At 40.0% G+C, this 19,364-nt stretch overlaps 1 protein-coding gene across 1 annotated transcript in view; it reads right to left on the bottom strand.

The window, feature by feature from the left end:
* The window catches only part of LOC149449204 (nuclear receptor corepressor 1-like), a gene marked incomplete at its 3' end in the record, with an annotated part of 180,567 nt that overhangs the window by 16,109 nt on the left and 145,094 nt on the right, over positions 1-19,364 (bottom strand). Inside the window, exon 17 of the mRNA XM_089693693.1 lies at positions 9,122-9,184. Within this exon, the coding sequence (XP_089549819.1) occupies positions 9,122-9,184 (63 nt within the window). The remainder of the gene's footprint in view (positions 1-9,121; positions 9,185-19,364) is intronic.

The raw sequence follows: 19,364 nt of genomic DNA, 5'->3' as shown, positions 1-19,364 counted from the left end.
TGCAGATTCCTGCACAGAAAAAATCTGCACAATACTAGTGTTATAGTATGAACAGGGCACATAGAGAACAATTGTGTTTTTTGTGTCCTTGCAGAAAGTGTGCAAAAAAAAAAAACTCATGCCCCTGCACAATGGTGTGAGCGTGGACTCTCTTTTTTTTTTTTTTTTTGAAGCACAACACACACCTCTGATTTTTTTCAAATCCAAAAGGTGGCATTCTTTTCTACGGTCTTCTTTAAAACCTAACTCATCCCCACTCCCCCCAAAACCATTTACAGCCAAAGAAGCTGCCATCTTAGCTTCTATTTGATCTGCAATTGTCATGGTGCTGCACATGTGACCAGTTACAACACAACCATTTGATGGCTTGGCAGTCGTCTTAAAAGGCACATGTAACTGTGACAGATTCCATGTGCCTTTCAATGAGTTTAATACACATTGCATATTCCTGTGCAGAAAAAAATCCACACACAATTCTAGTGTTGTAGTGTGAACAAGACACAGACAGCAATTGTTTTCACTGTGCCCTTGCACAATGCATGCAGAAAAGCTCATTTCTCTGCACCACAGTGTGAAGAAGGCCTACAGCTGAAGTTTAATCTATTTATATTTTGCTTTCCCTATTTCACCCTTTTATCAACATCCTAATAAAGGTTTTTAAATAAAACATCTTCATGATATACCTGATTTTAGACCCAGTGATGTCATCACTGGGTCTCGGCACTTCTTTAGGCAATGCATGCAAATCATGGCTAGAGGCAGAGGCTGTACATAGCTTTCTGAAAACATCAAAGCACTGTCTCATAACCATCTCTTCATGGGTGGATGTCATTTTGAGTGACATTCAGACATTAGAGTGAGGAACTTGATTCAGATCTTGGTTTTCACAGTATAACAAATGATTGAATCTTTTATCAAGTTGATTTCAGCTGCTCTAAACCACAAAACAGGGAAATTCCCACTTGGTGGGATAAATCTAGCTTGAGAAATCTGGATGAATAGCCTGCCAGACAGCGCAGCAGTCCAGAGGGTGACAACAGAATGACAGCATGAGTGGTGGTCAATGCATTTAAGGGGTCAGGAAATCCCCAAGAAAGTCACGTGACTGTGACAATACACATACGGAGGAGCTGGGGGATGAGTGAGTGACGCAACCGGAAGTGGGGCAGGAGCCACGGTCCTGCTGTCAGTGTGTATTTTAAGCGATTATTCATCATGTGAGTACAATATCAATATTTTTAATAAAACCGCTTTCATCAGTAATACTACACTATTTGGGGCCCCTGTGGTTTGTGAGTTCATCCACAGGGGGAGCCACAATAATTTTTTAAAGGGCCATACACCGTGACAATACAGGACACCTTTTTGAGCCTGAGGTGATACCTGGGGAGCAACTGTGACAACTACGATATCTGTAAGGGTCCTGGGAATATCCCCATAAGGGGAAAGTGTTTTCTGACCTGAGTACCAGCATGTCATTAAATGGAGGTGAGTGCATCAGGAAAAATTGGTGGAGGGGCACAGCACTTTATCGGTGGTATATCTATCAAGATGTATTGTATTTTTGCACAAGAGGTGATCCAGAATGAATATGAAGGCCCAACACAAAGAATTTTAGAGACCAGACTTTGTTTCTGAGTGAACACTTATTACAAGTCTCACTGAAATATATTTATTTTGTTTTATGTGTCATATAATAGTTTATTTTGGTAGATTTTAGGTGGTGGTGTGAAGTGATTAAGGTTAGTACTGGTATTAGCTTTAAAATAAGGATTTCAGGGTTAAGTTTAAGGTTCAGTGTGTCAATCTATTGCTTTGTTCTGCAAAACAGTTCCTAATCAGTATTACTGTTCATACAGGCTGTAAACTAATATGTACTGGAGGCTAAAGTGAATGCACAATGCTGAAGGTTAACAAAATGCTATTTTTTTTTTTGCTTAAAGCCTCTTTTGACCCTAAATTATACCAGCACAGGGTTCTCAGTACCTTGTTACACTTTGCCATTAATAGAGCAGGCTCTTTTTATTTCACTGTAGGTCTAACAATGTGTTGTGAGGAACACTTTAATCTATTCATAGCCACAACCAGACACTATGTAATGCTGTAAAAAGATCATGTCAGGCCATGTCTTCAGCTGCCATAAGCACTGGCTATCCATGAACAGCAGCTTGCAGATCTAGAAGTCACCCAACTGATGGAGGCAATTGTGACTTAAATAGTCAGTTAAGCTCATTGCAAAGTTGCTTTGGATTGTCGATAGTAAAAGTTTTAATTCAACTATTTCTATTCCATCATCTTGGTAGAAGTGACCTCTAACTACAAAGATAAGGCACTTGCATGCTGACTGCCACAACATACACTCACTGGCCACTTTATTAGGTACACCTGTTCAATTGCTTGATAAATTGCTAATCAGCCAATCACATGGCAGCAACTCAATGCATTTAGGCATCTAGACGTGGTGAAGATGACTTGCTAAACTTCAAACAGAGCATCAGAATGGGAAAGAAGGGGGGATTAAGTGACTTTGAACGTGGTATGGGTGTTGATGCTAGATGGGCTGGTCTGAGTATTTTAAAAGACTGCTGATCTACTGGGATTTTTACGCACAACCATCTTTAGTGTTTACAGAGAAAGGCCCAAAAAAGAGAAAAAATATTCAGTGAGCGGCAGTTGTGTGGACAAAAATGCATTGTTGATGTCAGAAGAGAATGGGCAGACTGGTTGCTGCGACATTCAGATGTTAGGTCAGAATTTGGCGCAAACAACATGAAAGCAAGGATCCATCATGCCTTGTATCAATGGTCCAGGCTGGTGGAGGTGGTGTGATGGTGTGGCGGATAATTTTTTGTCACTAGCAAGGTTTAACTAATAAAGTGGCCGGTGAGTGTATCTAGCTATGTGTGGCTCAGCCATTTCTATTTTGTCAGCCACAGAGAGTAGTCTCTACTAAGATAATGAAGATTACGTATTCTTAGGCAATCTATTACAATATACTTGATCATTTTAGCGATACATGCAAACATTTTATTTGTTCAGCTCAGCTCAACGAGAGAAATCCATAGATTCCCCCAACCAAGTTAAAAAGTGTTAGAAAAATCTCCTGCTGCCAGCTATTGTATTTTCTAGAGCCCAAACTGCACTTCTCGCAGTTCTTGACTTTGAATTGAAGGGTGCTTGAAGTGAATGCCACTGTAAAGACAGGACGACACAAGGCATACAAATCATATGCCTTATTCGAAGCGGTCTTTGCAATAAACATGCAAAATTTATTTGGACTGCTGGTGACTTTGCAGCTTGGATTCCATATTCTGACAGCTGACACCAGTGGCTGTCAGAGTACCCAAATAGCTTGGTGGCTGCAGTCACTGTTCAGCCAACTTTTTTCTTCAAGCTATTTCAATTTCTCAATTAGACTTCATGCACACGGGCCTATCAAAACAAGCAGTATTTTTTTTCTGCCAGAGGTTGGCAGAAAAAAACTCTTGTTACAATATGTATGTGCATTTATGCACGTATGGCATTTGAGCATAAATGCATCCTAACGGCCAGAATATTAATTTAGTCCTCAATCACACAGCTGTGAAGAAAAAAAAAAAACACCATATTTACAGCTATTTATTTATTTCCAGATCTAAACACAGCTGCATCATTTTCACACAGACATTCACACAGGTGCGTAACATGCACGGAGTTCAAATCCATAGTCAAAAATCTGCTTCTGAGGACATACATGTACATGCATACCACTAAGAAAAAAACAGGACCATTTTTACACAATAGAAAACATATCTATTTAGTGTTCATTTACACAGTAACTATTGTACTTTGCCTAATAATCAGTAAAGCTCAGTTAAAGAAAAAGAATATATATATATACACCAGTACAGACATCTGATGGCCCTGTGAATGTAGCCTTATTCTGGCCTAGGAATACATTTATGCATGTTTTTCTGTTCAAAAGCTCCTTTCCAAATATTCCTTTGGTGTGTTTTTTTCTACCTTTAAAGCACTCCTCTTCAAATACTCCTGTGAACACCCAACCAAGGCCAACATAGTGGTGCTTATAAAGGCATAACAAAAAAATTTAAAAACATGCCGAACGCCTGTGTAAGTAGTGCTTTAAGCTCTGTGTGCATGAGGCCTTAAGGTTTGTCAAGTCAGGTGGGGTCAGCAGGGCCACCCACCTATTAGCAGATTTAAAGTTGACCTCCAGGCAATCTGTCATTTAAATATATTTCTCTATAGCCACAAAGATATAAATGTGCTTTGTGTACTAAATGTCTTTGTAAACCTAATTAACATCCTGTAAAAGTAGCAGTGAATCCTCACTGTGCTGCACGTAGCCTGTGCACAAAACTGCTGTGGGCTGTAGAAAACTAAAGGAGAGGGTGGAGACCAGACCAGTCAGCCTGCACAAAGAGAGAATAATACTGACAGGTCTTTATTAGCTTTTCACAAAGGCAAAGTTTAATGCTGGACTACTGCAGAGATCTGGGAGAAATACAAAAAGCAAACCAAGACTCGAAAATATATAAATGCCTCTTGTATTTAGAAAATATTTGCTTATCCCAGAGTCCAGCTTTAATATCCACTAGACTATTTAACACTGGGATTGTAGATTACAGTTTATTGAGGACCACATATATGTCTGTGGTTACAGCGACTGGCCACTGCTCAAAAGTTTTTTTTTTAATTTCCAGACATTAGTATAATAATCACAAGTTACAGAATTTGAAGAAGTATGGAAACATCTATGAATTTATTCAGGTGACACTTTGAGGAGGCAATACTCCAGTCCCCAGACCAGCATGGAAGAACTAAGCTACAAGATATTTAGCAAAACACCATTATAACCAAAAACTTACCAAGCAAGAGTGATCTTCCAAACTGTACAGGAATTAAAAAAACTGCCACACGTGGTTATTGTATGAATGCATCTATCAAATACTTGCCAATAGTAGTAACCTTAACAGATGTAGTCTGGCTATTAGATCTCAATTCTGAATGCAAAAATTCTGAAGGTGGGGTCTTATTAAAATACTCTAAATGTTTACAGAAACCAGTTTTAACAGTCACAAAAGTCAACAAGATGACAACATATTAAAAGAAGATTCTGGGCAAAAAAAAAATGATCTCCCATGCTGTGCTGTGCCCACACTGCATGGGTTAACTGCTCGTTTTTGTCTAGGAGATTTCAGAGTAGAGATATACTTACCTAATTCGCTGATCCTCCAAAGAGCAAGACTGTTCCCAGTCACTCCTAACATCCCCCTGCATGCTAGCAGTCTTGTGAATGGACTGTTCCTGACATCATCATGCCCATAGACTGGCTCTGGACATGAGGTGGCAGACCACCATTGAAGATGGGTAATGCGGTTTTCTGGAGGACTGAAGGATTGGGTAAGTGTAGCCTTTCGGTGGGCCCCTAAACAAAAAGAGCAGTAAACCCATGAAGTGGGCATAGCCCCACAACACGGGGGCAAAAAAAAACAAAAAACAAAACATGGAGTTTTGCTTCAACAAAAAAGCCTAGGACTTAGGCAATACTTCAATACTTTCCATTGATATGAAGGCTGAAAGGCAGAACATAAAGATTTTTTTAATGCACTACCAAAAGCAATTTCACTGGACATCATATTTCTATGCACGTGAAAACAATGAGCTATGTTGCATTGAGAAGAAAAGGCTTCTGAATATAACACAAGCTGTCAGTTCTCTTTCCTTCCTGTTCTGCTCACCTGAAACGAACTAGAACTATGTCAAGCACTACAAGAAACTCTGCTGCTCCGATAATCACACTGTGTGGCTGCATTAGCAGAGGATTATTCGAGTTATTCCAGGTAAAGACTTTTTTACCTTCTCTATAGAGGTCAGAGCTGCTTACTGCGGTAATTTTCACCCACGCAGGCATTTTGCAATTTTATTCCCCCCAAAAAATTAAAAATACCAATTAAACGAAAATGTTTAAATTCACAAGTTTCTAAAATGGAAGAAACTGATTTCACTAGTGCCAATGGTGTTGTACACATTTCAAGCCATGGTATATGCAAAGTCCTTCATGCACCATTTTCAGTACACTTTAGTTACATCCAGTTAAGATGTTCTTGATCATGTTGGTAGTTCTGTGTTAAAGCCTCAGGCCATCTTTGACCCAGGTGCCTCACACCATAGTGTGAAAACAGGCCTTAAACAGACACCTTTCCTTTAAAAATATGTGAGATTCCATTGCCTGATATTTTTAAGATGTAAATGGGTTTGTTGTTCCTGTTCTTCCTTCATTACTTGACTAATCAGTGCACCTGAACAAGTATATTAGGTGTTCTGACACTTTACTTGCTGCATGCTGGTCAGGGGACTCAGTGAAGCAGCAAAGATAAGGATGACAGTCACACAGCTTACATTATCCACATGACACTGCAATAGCAGCTCCCACAGATCTAAACTGACAGGTTCACATCAAAATCCTTACAAATACAGACAAGCATGCACGCATGGACATGTATGTTCAAATCTTTCATTATAAACATTTGATAATAAAGTGCTGGCAGCAAACAAACACAGAGATGAGCAAATTGATTTGCAGAATAAGGAATATTCAATGAATAATTGATTTGGCTAAATAGGTTTGTTTGATTAAACATTAGTTAACAATATTCATGAATCATCAAAATCAGATAGATCAACTATGATCCAGACTAACTTGCTCATCTCCCGGTAAATGTCCAGAAAGTAGGACTTTACATAAAAAACACAAACATCTGTGAACAAAACATGCATGCTGGCAATGTTATTCAATGTATTTTCCTCCCAAAAGAAAATTGGGAACTGTCCAGCACTGAGTGCATGTAAATAGGCAAGCTTATCTGAAGTATAGAAATTCCAAGCAATATGTAAGCTAGAATCCTATAGTTAACATGCTCTTGCGTACCACTGTTAAAATGTAAATATGATAAAACATTAACATTTCAAAAAAAGGTTTTCCTGGATTATGGAAAATTTGTCCCACTTGTTCTTTTCTTGTCGTCCTGCACACAGATTTGAATTTTTAGCTTGGAAACCATACCAAATTTACTTGTAGAGGATGCTGGAGGTTAAAACTTGAAAACACAGCTTCAAGTAAGGACACCCCTAGGATTGGAGAATGGAGTATTTGCGGAACGTGCAGTCAAGAGCTCAAGGTACTTGGGAAAGAAGGGGGGGGAGTTGATAGAGACTGAATGCTTAAGAAGTCTGCAGAATGCTTCCCCCACCTCTTTCCATTGGTGTAAACAGTCTGTTCATGTCAGCTAGAAAAGATGCCCGAGGGAAGATTGCTCATGCAGTTACAGTAGAAGATGCTTCGATATTCAACTGTTCTATAATGCCCGTTCCCACCTTTTGATACTGTGACCAGGCCACAGACATTTAAATATTTACACATATACTTAACAAGCAGTAAATAAAAAATCCCTCACTGATCTACATAGCTGCAAGCATTGTGGAACAATTTATGCTCAACTTTCACAAAAGAAGCAGTAAAGTTGTGGGCTCCTGTTTTAAAGATACTTACTGCTAAATAAGAATATGTAAATATTTTAATGTTGACATCCTAGCCACAGCTCTAATTTACAGCTAGCCTTAGACACGAGATGGCAAATGGAACAACCAACTACCACAAAAATTGTGTAGAACCACTTTGCCAAAATCACATACATCTATGCATTGCGCAAACACCACGGGAAATATGCCCATACAAATACAACAGTCTCCCAATTGAACCTTTATCAGTGGATGGGGACAAACATCTCATATACATGGATAACTTAATGGCTGGCCTGTACAGTCTTCAACAGAGTCACCCTCCCTTTCTAACACCTTCCAAAAGCTTCAAATGTTTCCCAGGACTGCACACCAATATAGTTAATCACCAAACAAATGATCACAGAATGTTCTCCGCTGGCTCTCTGCCTATCAGGAACATGTTTCAATGATGTAGGGCTTAAGCGTAGAGGCCATAGTAACTTTTGTGGCTATATGGCGGGGCTCGATAAGCTCTGATCACAGACCCATTGGCAGTGTTTGAGTTGGCACATCTGACATGAGCATGTGAGCGGTGATACTTTTCATTTGGTTCATGTGATTACCTTCCAAAAGCTCTTTTTCATCCAGGGTAGTAATACTGCACAGAATCAAATGTATCAGCACACATACGGTCAGTGAAGCTGGTTACATTTAACAATAAAATATGGTTAATTTGTGCTTTCAACAAGACCCATCAGGGAAAGATCTCAATGCAAGGAAGAACACAAGCCCAAACCCATTAAAGCAGAATGTGAAAAGGGCACACTCTTTGGAAATGGATAAAAGAAAAAAAAGAAAAATACCAGCTTGACAACATTTTAAACCTTTTTCCCAAGCAAGGCAAAAAAGAAAGGGTGGCAACTAATCAGTGGTTATAAGAAGGTGTCCTTTTTGGGGTGCAGGTCTTATACCCCAACATTTCCCTATGTGGGGATAAGAAATTTTCCATCATCCTAGGAGGAGCACTTTAAAAATGTAGATGAAGCATTTAAATTCAAAGTTCAAAGGTTGTTTTACCATCATATTATTTGCAAAGGATTCTAGCTTGTATTGAGAAACAAATTACAAAAAATATTTAGGACTGTACAAATACTTTTTGTAGCAGCCTAAGACACAGATCTGGCTATAGCGAATTAAAAAGAAAGAAAAGTTATGTAGCATTAAACTCCTGCATATCTTGGGGTCCTGCACTTTTAGAAATAAACTATTTAAAAAAAATAAGCACAGTAGCAAGAGTACATAAGAGTACAGTGCCCCAATGCAGATAAACACAGCTGTCAACACTATATGTGGCCATGTGACCTGCAATTAACCAATGGCTGTCTTCCCCAGTCATTCCCACCATTTGTAGCTTTGAACTGTAGAAAAATTGGGCCTGTGACTTTTCAACAGACGCACAGCCACTTATAGTTTCACATACATTGCAACCATTCCTAACAGCAAATAAAATGCCACAACTACAATACTGAACAACACACAAAAACGGAAAAAAAAAAAAAAATCAGCTACATTAGCAGCATCTACGTCTTACCACGGAAACCAAACTGGAAATCTTTACCTTTTTTAGCAACTTCCATTTCTTCTTCAGTCCAGCGTGAGGTCTCCACAGTCTCTGCAGAAGCTGAAAGCACAACACAGCAAATCCCATCAAAAAGAAAGACCTGGATTTGCATTACGAGCTCCAATCCTACAAAGCCAACACTCAGTGATCCATTTATGTGCAGGCTTCCTCTGTAAAAGCCATTCAAGGGGAAGGCTGCCTGTGATGCTAGGAGGCAGTCACTTCTGATAATGACAAGAAGGATAGTGACAAGCCAAAAGGACCTGAGCGTCACAGTTACTGATGAACTGAAACTATGATAACAAAAAAAAATCCATGCAGAAGAAAAATACTGCACAATGGAAATAATGGACAACATCAAACCATAAATGCATGGATGATTCCTGCCACCAGGAACATAATGTGGAAGTAATCACCAATATTCCATGAGAACTAACCACACAATCCATGGAGGGTAACCCTAAAACACAAGTTTTCTAATATAAATAATTACAAGCGTCTACAACCTGTTTAAGAAGTTCTTAGGATTCAAGAAAACCATGTAGTAAAATCAAGCACATAACCATTATACAGGTGCATGATCATTCATGTAAACCCTAATATTGACTGTTTCCAGTGTTTCTGAAAACTGTCAAGATAGGATAGCGTGGGAAAGATTAGAACCTCTGTCAGAGTTCAACTGCCATCTGTGTCCCTATTGGAATTATGACCATTACTTCCTGTCAAGACAGAAAGTGATGGGAAAGCGCTCCAATGGGTACACAAACACACATTCAGCATAGTGGGGGAACTTCTGGCAAGATTTAGTGTGTATCAAGTTTATTAATTTAAAGATTTAATTTAGGAAAAAAATAAACTTGCTTTTTCCTTATAGAAGAGTAAGGGAAGTCCACTCTTTTTAATACTGAAATATAAGTGTAGAGAACAGGTATCAATGACAGCACTGTTCCCAATAATTGATTCACAAATTTTGACTCTAGTTAAGGTTAACATGTTAAGCAGTGCTATGAATGATTCCAGGAAAAAAGGAAAAGTATTTTACTTAGAAACTTTTTTTTTGTTGTTGTTTTTTTTTTTTTTTTGCAACACTCTTGGAGGCCAAGTTTACCTTTTCACTAAAATGGCCCCTGTACGTTGTAATGCACTGTGCAGTTTATAGTTTGTGTTTGGCATACCAGTTAGCGTGTGCTGGCACCCTCAATGCTTACCCAATATATTCATTACATTCTCTTGTCCACGATAGCTGAACACTGCAGACACTGGGTTCATGCGTCAAGGCAGTATACTTTATATTTAAAAAAAACAAAACAAAAAGGAGCATGCATAGTGTGCCCCACTAGCGGCTCAGAGTTGCTGGGATAGGACAGAGAGAGCATAACGTGGTGCATTCTAACATACTGGGCCCCCCCCTAAAGATGAACTTCACCTTAAAATTGCAAGTAAAAATAAATAAGTAAAAATTGCAAAACTAGGTTTCTTGCGTCTTTTCCAGAAGAATACCCAGCTGCTGTGTAGGCAAAGCAGCAGGACCGGATTCTCTATGACTTTTTGTTTTTATCTCTACAGGCTGCACAGCTCAGAAGTCATAGGCTATCCACACTGCTCTCTTAATATGTTATTAAGCTTCAAAATTTGTATAGGGGCAATGCACATTACTGCATAGAACAATGTAGCGCAACACTGTTGTACCTTCAACATCATTCAGAATTCAAAAGTAACTGACAGAAATGGAGGCGCACTAGGGTGCTTATAAAGATAATGTACTAGGCCGGAGGGCCCTCTCTATGTTGTTTTTGCATACAAGTCCATTTACCCCCACCAGTCCATAGGGGTGAATGGACCTTCTGGTCAGGTGGTCAGGTCCCGCCTGAAAAATGCACAGGTGGACATTATCGGACCCTTTGTATGAAAGGGGCCCAAGGGTTTAGGACTACCCATGTCTCTGTGTGAACAAGGAAAGGGAAGAAAAAAAAAAGAAAAAAAAAAGATTTTTGTACTGGAATAAAATCCCTTTCCCACTGAGGGATACAAGTCTGTATTTATGATCGTACTTGTTTTTCAGGTGGACCAGATCGGATGGTCCATTCATCCCTATGGACTGGCACGTGTAAATGGACGTGTATGAAAAAAAACAAAACGAAAAAGGGAGCACTACCTAGTGCATAATCTTTATACACTGTTTATTCACGAACCAATAAGAATGACATGCTCATCAGAAATATCCTCATGAAGTACCGCTAGAACCACTATGCATGCTTCTTGTATGACGAATGATGAAAAGTGGACCCCCTCGAAAAGTATCAGCACTTGCAGACCCGTGTGGCATCTTCCCAGTGTAAAAGAAGCATGCATAGTGGTTCTGGAGGTTCTACATGTGGATATTTATGATGAGCATGTTTTATTGGTTTGTGAGTAGGATAACTTATTTTTCCTCTTATTAAAACAGGTATAAAGATAATGCACTAGGCCAGTGCACCCTCTCTGCTGTTATTTCATGCGGCATGGGGAGATGCTCCTGCCGGGAGAACACAATAAGTATTGCTAGCGGCTATAATCCCATGCTAAGAATCCGACATGCTAGTTTTACCAAAGTCAATTGATGGATCAACTTGTGTACAATCCGCCTTGACCATAGATAGATCGAATTTCAGCCAGTACCTGCTGAACCGGCAGAGTTTGATCCATCTATGGCCAGCTTAACTTAGGAAAAAGAAGGTCTTGAGTCTTGAGCATCAGCACTGCCTTGTTCCTTTGCAAAATAAGCAAGGTTTTGTTGCAAGATAAGACCACCTCTTTAGACACTCATCTCACAGAGGCAATAGCTAGAGAAAGCAACCTTGTGGGTGAGGGTAGAGAAAAGAATGTTTCCAATGTGTTTAACCAGCAGCTTCTGAAAAGCTGAGAGGAGCCAGTTCAGATCCCAGTCACAGATGGAATGTCCTAAAGAAAACATTAAAGACATCCTGCACAGGGGGGTCTCAAACAAGGAGTGTGAAGTTAATGCCTTCCACATCCAAAGATAGTGGACTTCCAGCAATTCACATGGTAAGAATGAATGCTCACATGGCCCTGTCCCTCAGAACCCAGGCTTCAATAGCAATGCCACCAAAACTGGCAACCAAGATGCAGGATGGCGAAATGGATCAGGACATTTTGGCAGGGCCCATGGTGCATCTATTAAAAGTCCTTCCAGGATGGCATACCACATCTGCCTCGGCCAATCCAGAGCAACGAGGATCACCTTAATAGCCCTCGACCTTGATCCCGAGGAAAAAATGCATTGATAAGGGTGTACTGAGCCACCAATGCTTACGTTAAGAGGATCCCTGTAACTGGATAAAACCTTTTCCAGTATTTTCATCATGGAGCCCCATTCCAACCAAACTTGCAAAACAGGTCTTTGAATACCTCAGGTATAGACACCACTATCCCAGGTCCAGATTTATTTTATTTATTTCAGGTACTTATATAGCGCCATCAATTTACGCAGCACTTTACATATATATTGTACATTCACATCAGTCCATAACCCACAAGGGGCAAACAATCTAAAGTCCCTAACTTACATTCATACATACACATACTAGGGCCAATTTAGACAGGTTCCAATTAACCTACCAACAAGTCCTTGGAACGTGGGAGGAAATCGGAGTACCCGGAGGAAACCCACGCAGGCACAGGGAGAACATGCAAACTCCAGGCAGGTGGTGCCGTGTTTGGGATTTGAACCAACAACCTTAGTACTGCCAGGCAGAAGTGCTAACCATTAACCACTTTGCTGCTTGCTTAGGAAATATTCCTGCCAATAATCTATGCTTGGAAAGTAAATGACTGACAAGGCTGGAATTCTGGAGAAAAGGCTCTACCTCGTCATGAATAAACTTCTGGTTCCTCCCTGATGACTGATGTACACCACTGCTGTGGCATTATCTGGCTGAATTCAGATCAGTTCACCTTCCAACAGATTGTTTGAATGCTGAAGAAATGGCAGTGGAACAATCTGTTGGAGTAACCTACGCTGACAATGTGCCTGGGGCTGCCAGACTTTGTGGGTGGATGGGGAGCAAACCTTGGAGGGCCTTCACACTGAAATTAAGTGGAGAAATAAAAACGGATACCTCTCATTGCTGAGAGAGGGAGATGAAAGCTGGGTACACATGTACCAAAATTCGTCTGGTTCAGCAGGAACTGTGACTTTTGTTATCTGTCTATGCTTCTCTGTTTAACAGAAGCTGGTCTGATGATCGGGGAGGGGTGGGGTTGGCAGGGGCGTTGTTGTCAACGAGGGAGTCCTTGCTGTCAGAATGCAATAGCTCAGCAGGAAAGATTCCTGCATCAACATCACTTGTGTTGATGTGGGGGTCTTTTTTTTTTTTTAACCAGCTTGTTGAATAATAATAATGAAAGAAAAAAAATTGTCAATGTGTACCCAGCTTAATTTCCTCTCTACTCTTTAGGATTCTTCTGCTGGGAAAATGAGTGTTCTTGCCACTGGTAACATCCTTGAGAATATCTAGAGATGGTCAGAAGAGTTGTTGCCCCTGAAAAGCCATTTCAGACCAAACACTTATTACAATACAGTTCTGCAGTCCAGAACTTCAGCCAAACTGCCCTATGCATATATACTGACAGGAGACAAATGAGAACTACTAATATTTAGCACTACAGTCATCTGCTCCCCAGTACATGGGACATGATCTTTAAAACAGCAGAGCTAAAGAAAGTCCATCCCCCAACTACAATCTGAAGGTTAAGGATAGAGTGGGGAATGGGGCTAGGAATTGAGGTAAAAAAATTTTGGCTTTAGAACCACTTTAAACCTGTTTGGGGTATAAAAATTGGGTTTCCTCATTCAAGCACAGAGCATCTCAGAATTTCAATTAAAGGCCAAATTTTTTTTCCCAACATATAAAAGTGGAGAACATCTTTTATAAATTTCTTTGTCACGGACATCCTCCAAATACGTGTGGATACTTTATATGAGATACCTTTTGTTTTAGGTCTAATGGTTCCTTTGTTCCAAGCAAAAAGGCATAAAGTACCTTGTTTATTGCCATGAATTTCATGTAAATCGACATGGCAAAAAATAAAGAATTATTAGTTTTAGGGATTTTCTTTCTTTTGGCCAATGAACATTAGGGATTTTATTTAAGTAAGCAAGTAAATAGAGATAAATCATAAGATCAAAAAGAAAGTCAAACAAATGGATACATGCAATTATGTCATAGACTTTCAATCTAAAATATGTTACATCCAACATGCAAGAGAATATCAGAGAGACTAAAGCCGAATATCGGCCAGTTCAACAGAAGCCAGCTGACATTCAGCCTGTGTGTACAGCAGCCTGTCCGGGTTCTGTAGAAAAGGCATCCTAGAAAAACATCTGCCAATCGGCATTTGATCAGTGTTTACAGCTATCGGTATGTTCTGTCAAAGGTCCCCCTGTCAGAACACAATAGCTCAGTGAGGAGATCGCTGCACTAAAAAAACCCCAAAAAAAACAGTCTAACAGGCATAAAAACGTATGCCGTAACACGAATTACTAAACAACCAGCATGTGCAGGAGGGAATCACCTTAAACATATTTTGTAGTGGTTAATTCTGCCAGGGCCCATGGATAGAAGAAGGTAAATGTTACACAGTTTAAACACAATAAAAATATAGTATCGTCTTTCTTTAAAAAAACACCCAAATTACAACAGGGGAAGCATAACGATAAATTACCCAAACAATTTAAATGTGAGCAATGCATTAACGGGTCAATGATCTCTCTTCACCTCTGATGGCCAGAAAGTTAACACGCACATAATATCCTTAAAAAGCCACATCAGGTATAGCAAAGCAGATAATCTGGATACCAAGTTTTGAGTAGAATGACCAGTCTACTTTCCCACAAGACAAAAGGCACAATTAATATGCAAGTGTTTTGGTGAGCTGTGACGTTTTCATACTGTATATTACGAGGGCCTACAGGAAAGCAAGAGAAGGCTATACACTGGGCATTTTGGGGGTTTTATACTGTTCAAAAACTTAGTATAGTTTTTTATACATCACTACCAAAAGGAAGCTCATTCCAGAATGGTCAGGTTGATAATACAAACAATGCTAAATATCCGCAGAGTGTGCAAGAGAAGTCTGAAGGGGAGGAGTGCTTCCAGCATGTACAGAAATCCAGGAGGGTATGAAGGTGAGCAATATGTGTAGAAGAAGAGCACCAGCGGTTGCTAAGGTGAGCAGTAATGGGAATTCTTAGAGCCTCAAACTCACACGTATAGGCACTCATACGTATATACTTCTAAATGGCAAAAAAAATTGCTTTGTTTTCCAAAATGTATTTATTTGTGCTCTGTATGTATCCTTGTCAAACGTGTTTATTTGTTAGTTTAAAATAAAATGTGAATTCTGTTTCACTATGAGGCAGTGGTCCTAAATTCTACAACACCCCATGTACATATACAGTTTCAAGCCAAAACAGAAAAGGCTTTTAAAAATTCAAACACGTTCCAGATGTTAATTATCCACAAACAGAACAAATACCTAAACATACTGCTGAGAAAATCAGACATAAATAAATTTCATTAAGTCATTGAAGGAAGGAAGGAACAGTAAAAATAATTAATGCTGAGATTTTGGCAGGAGGCAAGTAGGTAACATGTAGAAATAAGGAAGATTCTGCCAGGATCAGCATGTCAAGCCTCAAATTACATAATCCCCCAACATATTCCAGAGACACAAACATTTCTGAAAAGCAAATATTTAACTTCTTAAGAACAGTCTGTACTCTAACATTTGTCCTCCAAGAAGTCATATTTATTATATGCCCACGTACAGCCACAAGGTCAACGTTCATAAACCAGGATGAGAGTCTGGAAAGAAACCCACTACCACCTCCCTCCCCAGAATTTATCAAAGTAAAGATGCAAGAGTAAAGAATAAAACATGAATAGACAAATCAGAATTCAGGAGCCATCTGTCCATGGCAGGAGATGGAAGAAATTTTAAGGATCCAAGAAATTGAATTTCTAGGTCTGCACACCCACCACTACATTTACAAGAGGACCACACTCAACCTGCTAGATTTTCAATTTTGTACTATGTAGAAAAGGAGGTGAGGGAACAAATCGCATATTTCAGCTGAGACAGTAAGAATCTAACATAAGGGAAAACAGAACTCAGAATGTTGAGATACCACCAAACCCCCCAAAACGGTTACATCGGAGATATATGAAGCTAAAGGTCAAGTCCACCTTTATCTGATGTATCATTTACAAGGTCTCACCAGTTAAAAAGCCAATCACAACAAGCAGGCCCAGCCTTATCCAGTTAGCCTCAATGAGAAGTTTGTCTAATTAAAGCTGGTCATATTACATTAGCAGATCTGTTATCTGTGACCTTCCAATAATAGGACCACTAAGCGACCACTTAACCTTTCTCGTAGTGCCACTCCCTCTCTGGCCAAGTAAGCAAGAAGTTACTACAAAGCTAGTGAGGTTCTACAGTATTCTGGCCAGGGAGGAAAAATGCTCATCAGGAGGAGTGTTTGTTGTCACTGGTGAAAAGGCTCTTTATTTTTCTTTTACAGCAGCGACATTTTTCCCCAGCATATAAAGTCCTCCATGTTTGGATATAAATTATTTGTCTAGGTAATGTGCATACAGAGCAAAAATAGGGTTTTTGTATTTCCACTAAATTCTCTTTCTTGGAGTCTACAGAGAAACAAAGCAACCAAAAAAATTAGTTTTGCAGCAAAGCAGAAGCGAGAGCATGATCATAGACTGGTGGGAGCTGAAGAACACAGGATGTCTTCAACCTTTGGTACTACAAAAACCAATCAAATTGGGGTGGGCCACACAGCAAACAAATGTAAGCAGGTCCAAAAAACATAAAATTGGGGACTGCCTTCAGCTCAAAGAGCTGCATAAAGGATCTTACACCAAAAGCGGACATCAGATGAGGTCAAAATATACACCTGGTAGAAAAAGTGAACAGAAGACTTACACCAAGTAAAATAAACCCTTCACTTCTGTTCATAGACTGTGCCAGATGTAGCCTTCCTAGCTTTTAGCACATCAGGAATTCACTGATTCAAAGATGTCCTCATCTCTCAAAACCTGAGCTTCAGCCAAGATGTTGAAGCCAGTACCTTTGAAGCAAGATGGTAAATTGGTTCTTGAGACAAAAATTCCTGACGATCTCAAAGAGCATTTGCCAGGAATCGTACCAGGTAAGTACATCACCTAGGTCAGTCCTAAGCAATGAAGATCACCAGAATGCCCTCAATTTCACTTCTGTGCAGCAGACAAGGAAGATGTTTTATGGTGGGAATGGCATAGCTAAAAGGTGTACCAAATCCATGGGGCTGCCAAAGCATCCACAGGATCATTTTACCGGGGGACAAACCTGTCCAGTTTGTTGTTCAACCTGGGGCTCCACATTTGGCATCCCCTACCTGTGACCATAGGTCCTGGAACACCTCAGGGTGTAGGGACTATTCCAAGGGGTCTAAGCACTGTTGGCTGAGAAAGTTTACCTGCCTGCCAATTGTCTACTAATGGGATTTACACAGCTGGACGAAGTGGGAATGTGAAGTATCTCCTAGGGCAAAATCCAATCTACATCTCTTGCCACAACAGGACTTCTGGTTTTTTCCTGATGGTTGATGTATGCCACTGCAGTGGTGATATCTGACTGAACCCAGTAATGATAACCCTACAAATGGTCCATATAGTTCCAGGATATTGATAAGGAGAGTCTGCGTGTATGATCACCCTGACACGGTGCCCAGAACACCCCAGCCTGACATGCATTATGATGATCTTCCAATAGAGGAGAAAGAAGGAGTTTTCCGATTCAAGAGCCTCCAAACCAGGGGAAATCTAGTCCACAGTGCAAAAGTAATTGGTCTGCCCAGGGCTTGACTTTTTCCACAATGACAGAATGTTATGTTGTAGAGGTCTAGAATGAAACTAGGAAAATAGGATTGCAGGAGCCTAGCAAAAAGTCAGACAATACCCAGATTGGAGAGTTTGAATCTAAGATTGTAGAGTCTGAAGTTTGTCCTGTTGACAAAACAATCTAGCTTGAGCTTAGCCTAGGATTAGACTCAAATTCCAACCAATGAGTCAGTTCCAGGGTCGATTTCTTGAGTTTCAGCATTCATCTGAACGACTATAGTGTCTGAACAGTCAAAGCCACATTGTCCAACAAACAGGAGCCAACTTTTCCTTCAACAGGGGGGTCACTTAATGTATCCCATTAATAGGGTTGCCACAAGAGCGCAACAGGGCCAATACCATGGTAAGCACCCATCGTGTAGAAGAAATGATGGAGGGGAGGGGAGGGTCGCAAACTGGTAATGCGGAAATCTTAGAGATAAAAGTAGGATACACCGATGTACTGGAAAGATGGGGACAATGCAGGTACATGTCCTTGATATGCATGTCCTGTTTGGGTACAATGAACAGGTGGGAATAAAATTCTTAAGACTATTTTACATTAGGAACTCTTGGTCCAGAAAATCCGAGAGGGCTCAATGAAGATATGATAATCTGTGTGGTAAACAGAATGTTGGAGGGGAGAAACCAAGGAGGTGGCAGGGAGCAAAACGCTAGTTTGGGTGGCAGTGGGAGGGATTATTTTGGGTTTGCCTACAATTTTTTTTTTTTTGTTTCCCAGGGTCCAATCCCCCAGTAGACAGCAGTATATATTCTGATTTGATAAAGGCTGCTTGTATCCTTCAAAAAGCAAGAAAAACTATTTATCTCTGTTTTGGAAAAAGTAGGAAAGGATTAGATCCCTGTCAGGTTTATATTTGTTTTTCCTGCTAGATAGATTGACCCTTTGTATTTCTCCTAGGTTCCATTTTCATTGAGACGAGAAGGGATGAGAATTCCAAAATTTTAGAATTGGCACCAGAACAAGAGGTGAGAGTACACCTTCCAGTTGTGATACCTATTCTTTTGACAATTGTGAGAGGAATTCTCACTTTGTATAGATTTCTTCTCACTTTCTATTGCATCTTCAGGACAAGAAAAGGGAATTCTCCCCAGACAGCAAAAACCACCCACGTGGGCTATATGCACACTTTAAATATATAGTGGGCAGTAAAAACAGATTGTAATGTGTGCATTTTTTTTTAAGATGGATTGATCACTAAGAAATAGTCAGTGAGAGGTGTACAGACCCCTATCCTCCTGCCAAGAAACTTCTTCCTGTAGCAGGCACCACTAACTTCATAACA

Source organism: Staurois parvus, unplaced genomic scaffold (assembly GCF_062004578.1).
Source record: "Staurois parvus isolate SC_StPar_1 unplaced genomic scaffold, SC_StPar_1.0 ptg000635l, whole genome shotgun sequence".
Classification (NCBI taxonomy): domain Eukaryota; kingdom Metazoa; phylum Chordata; class Amphibia; order Anura; family Ranidae; genus Staurois; species Staurois parvus.
This window is presented reverse-complemented; position numbering and strand designations above follow the sequence as displayed.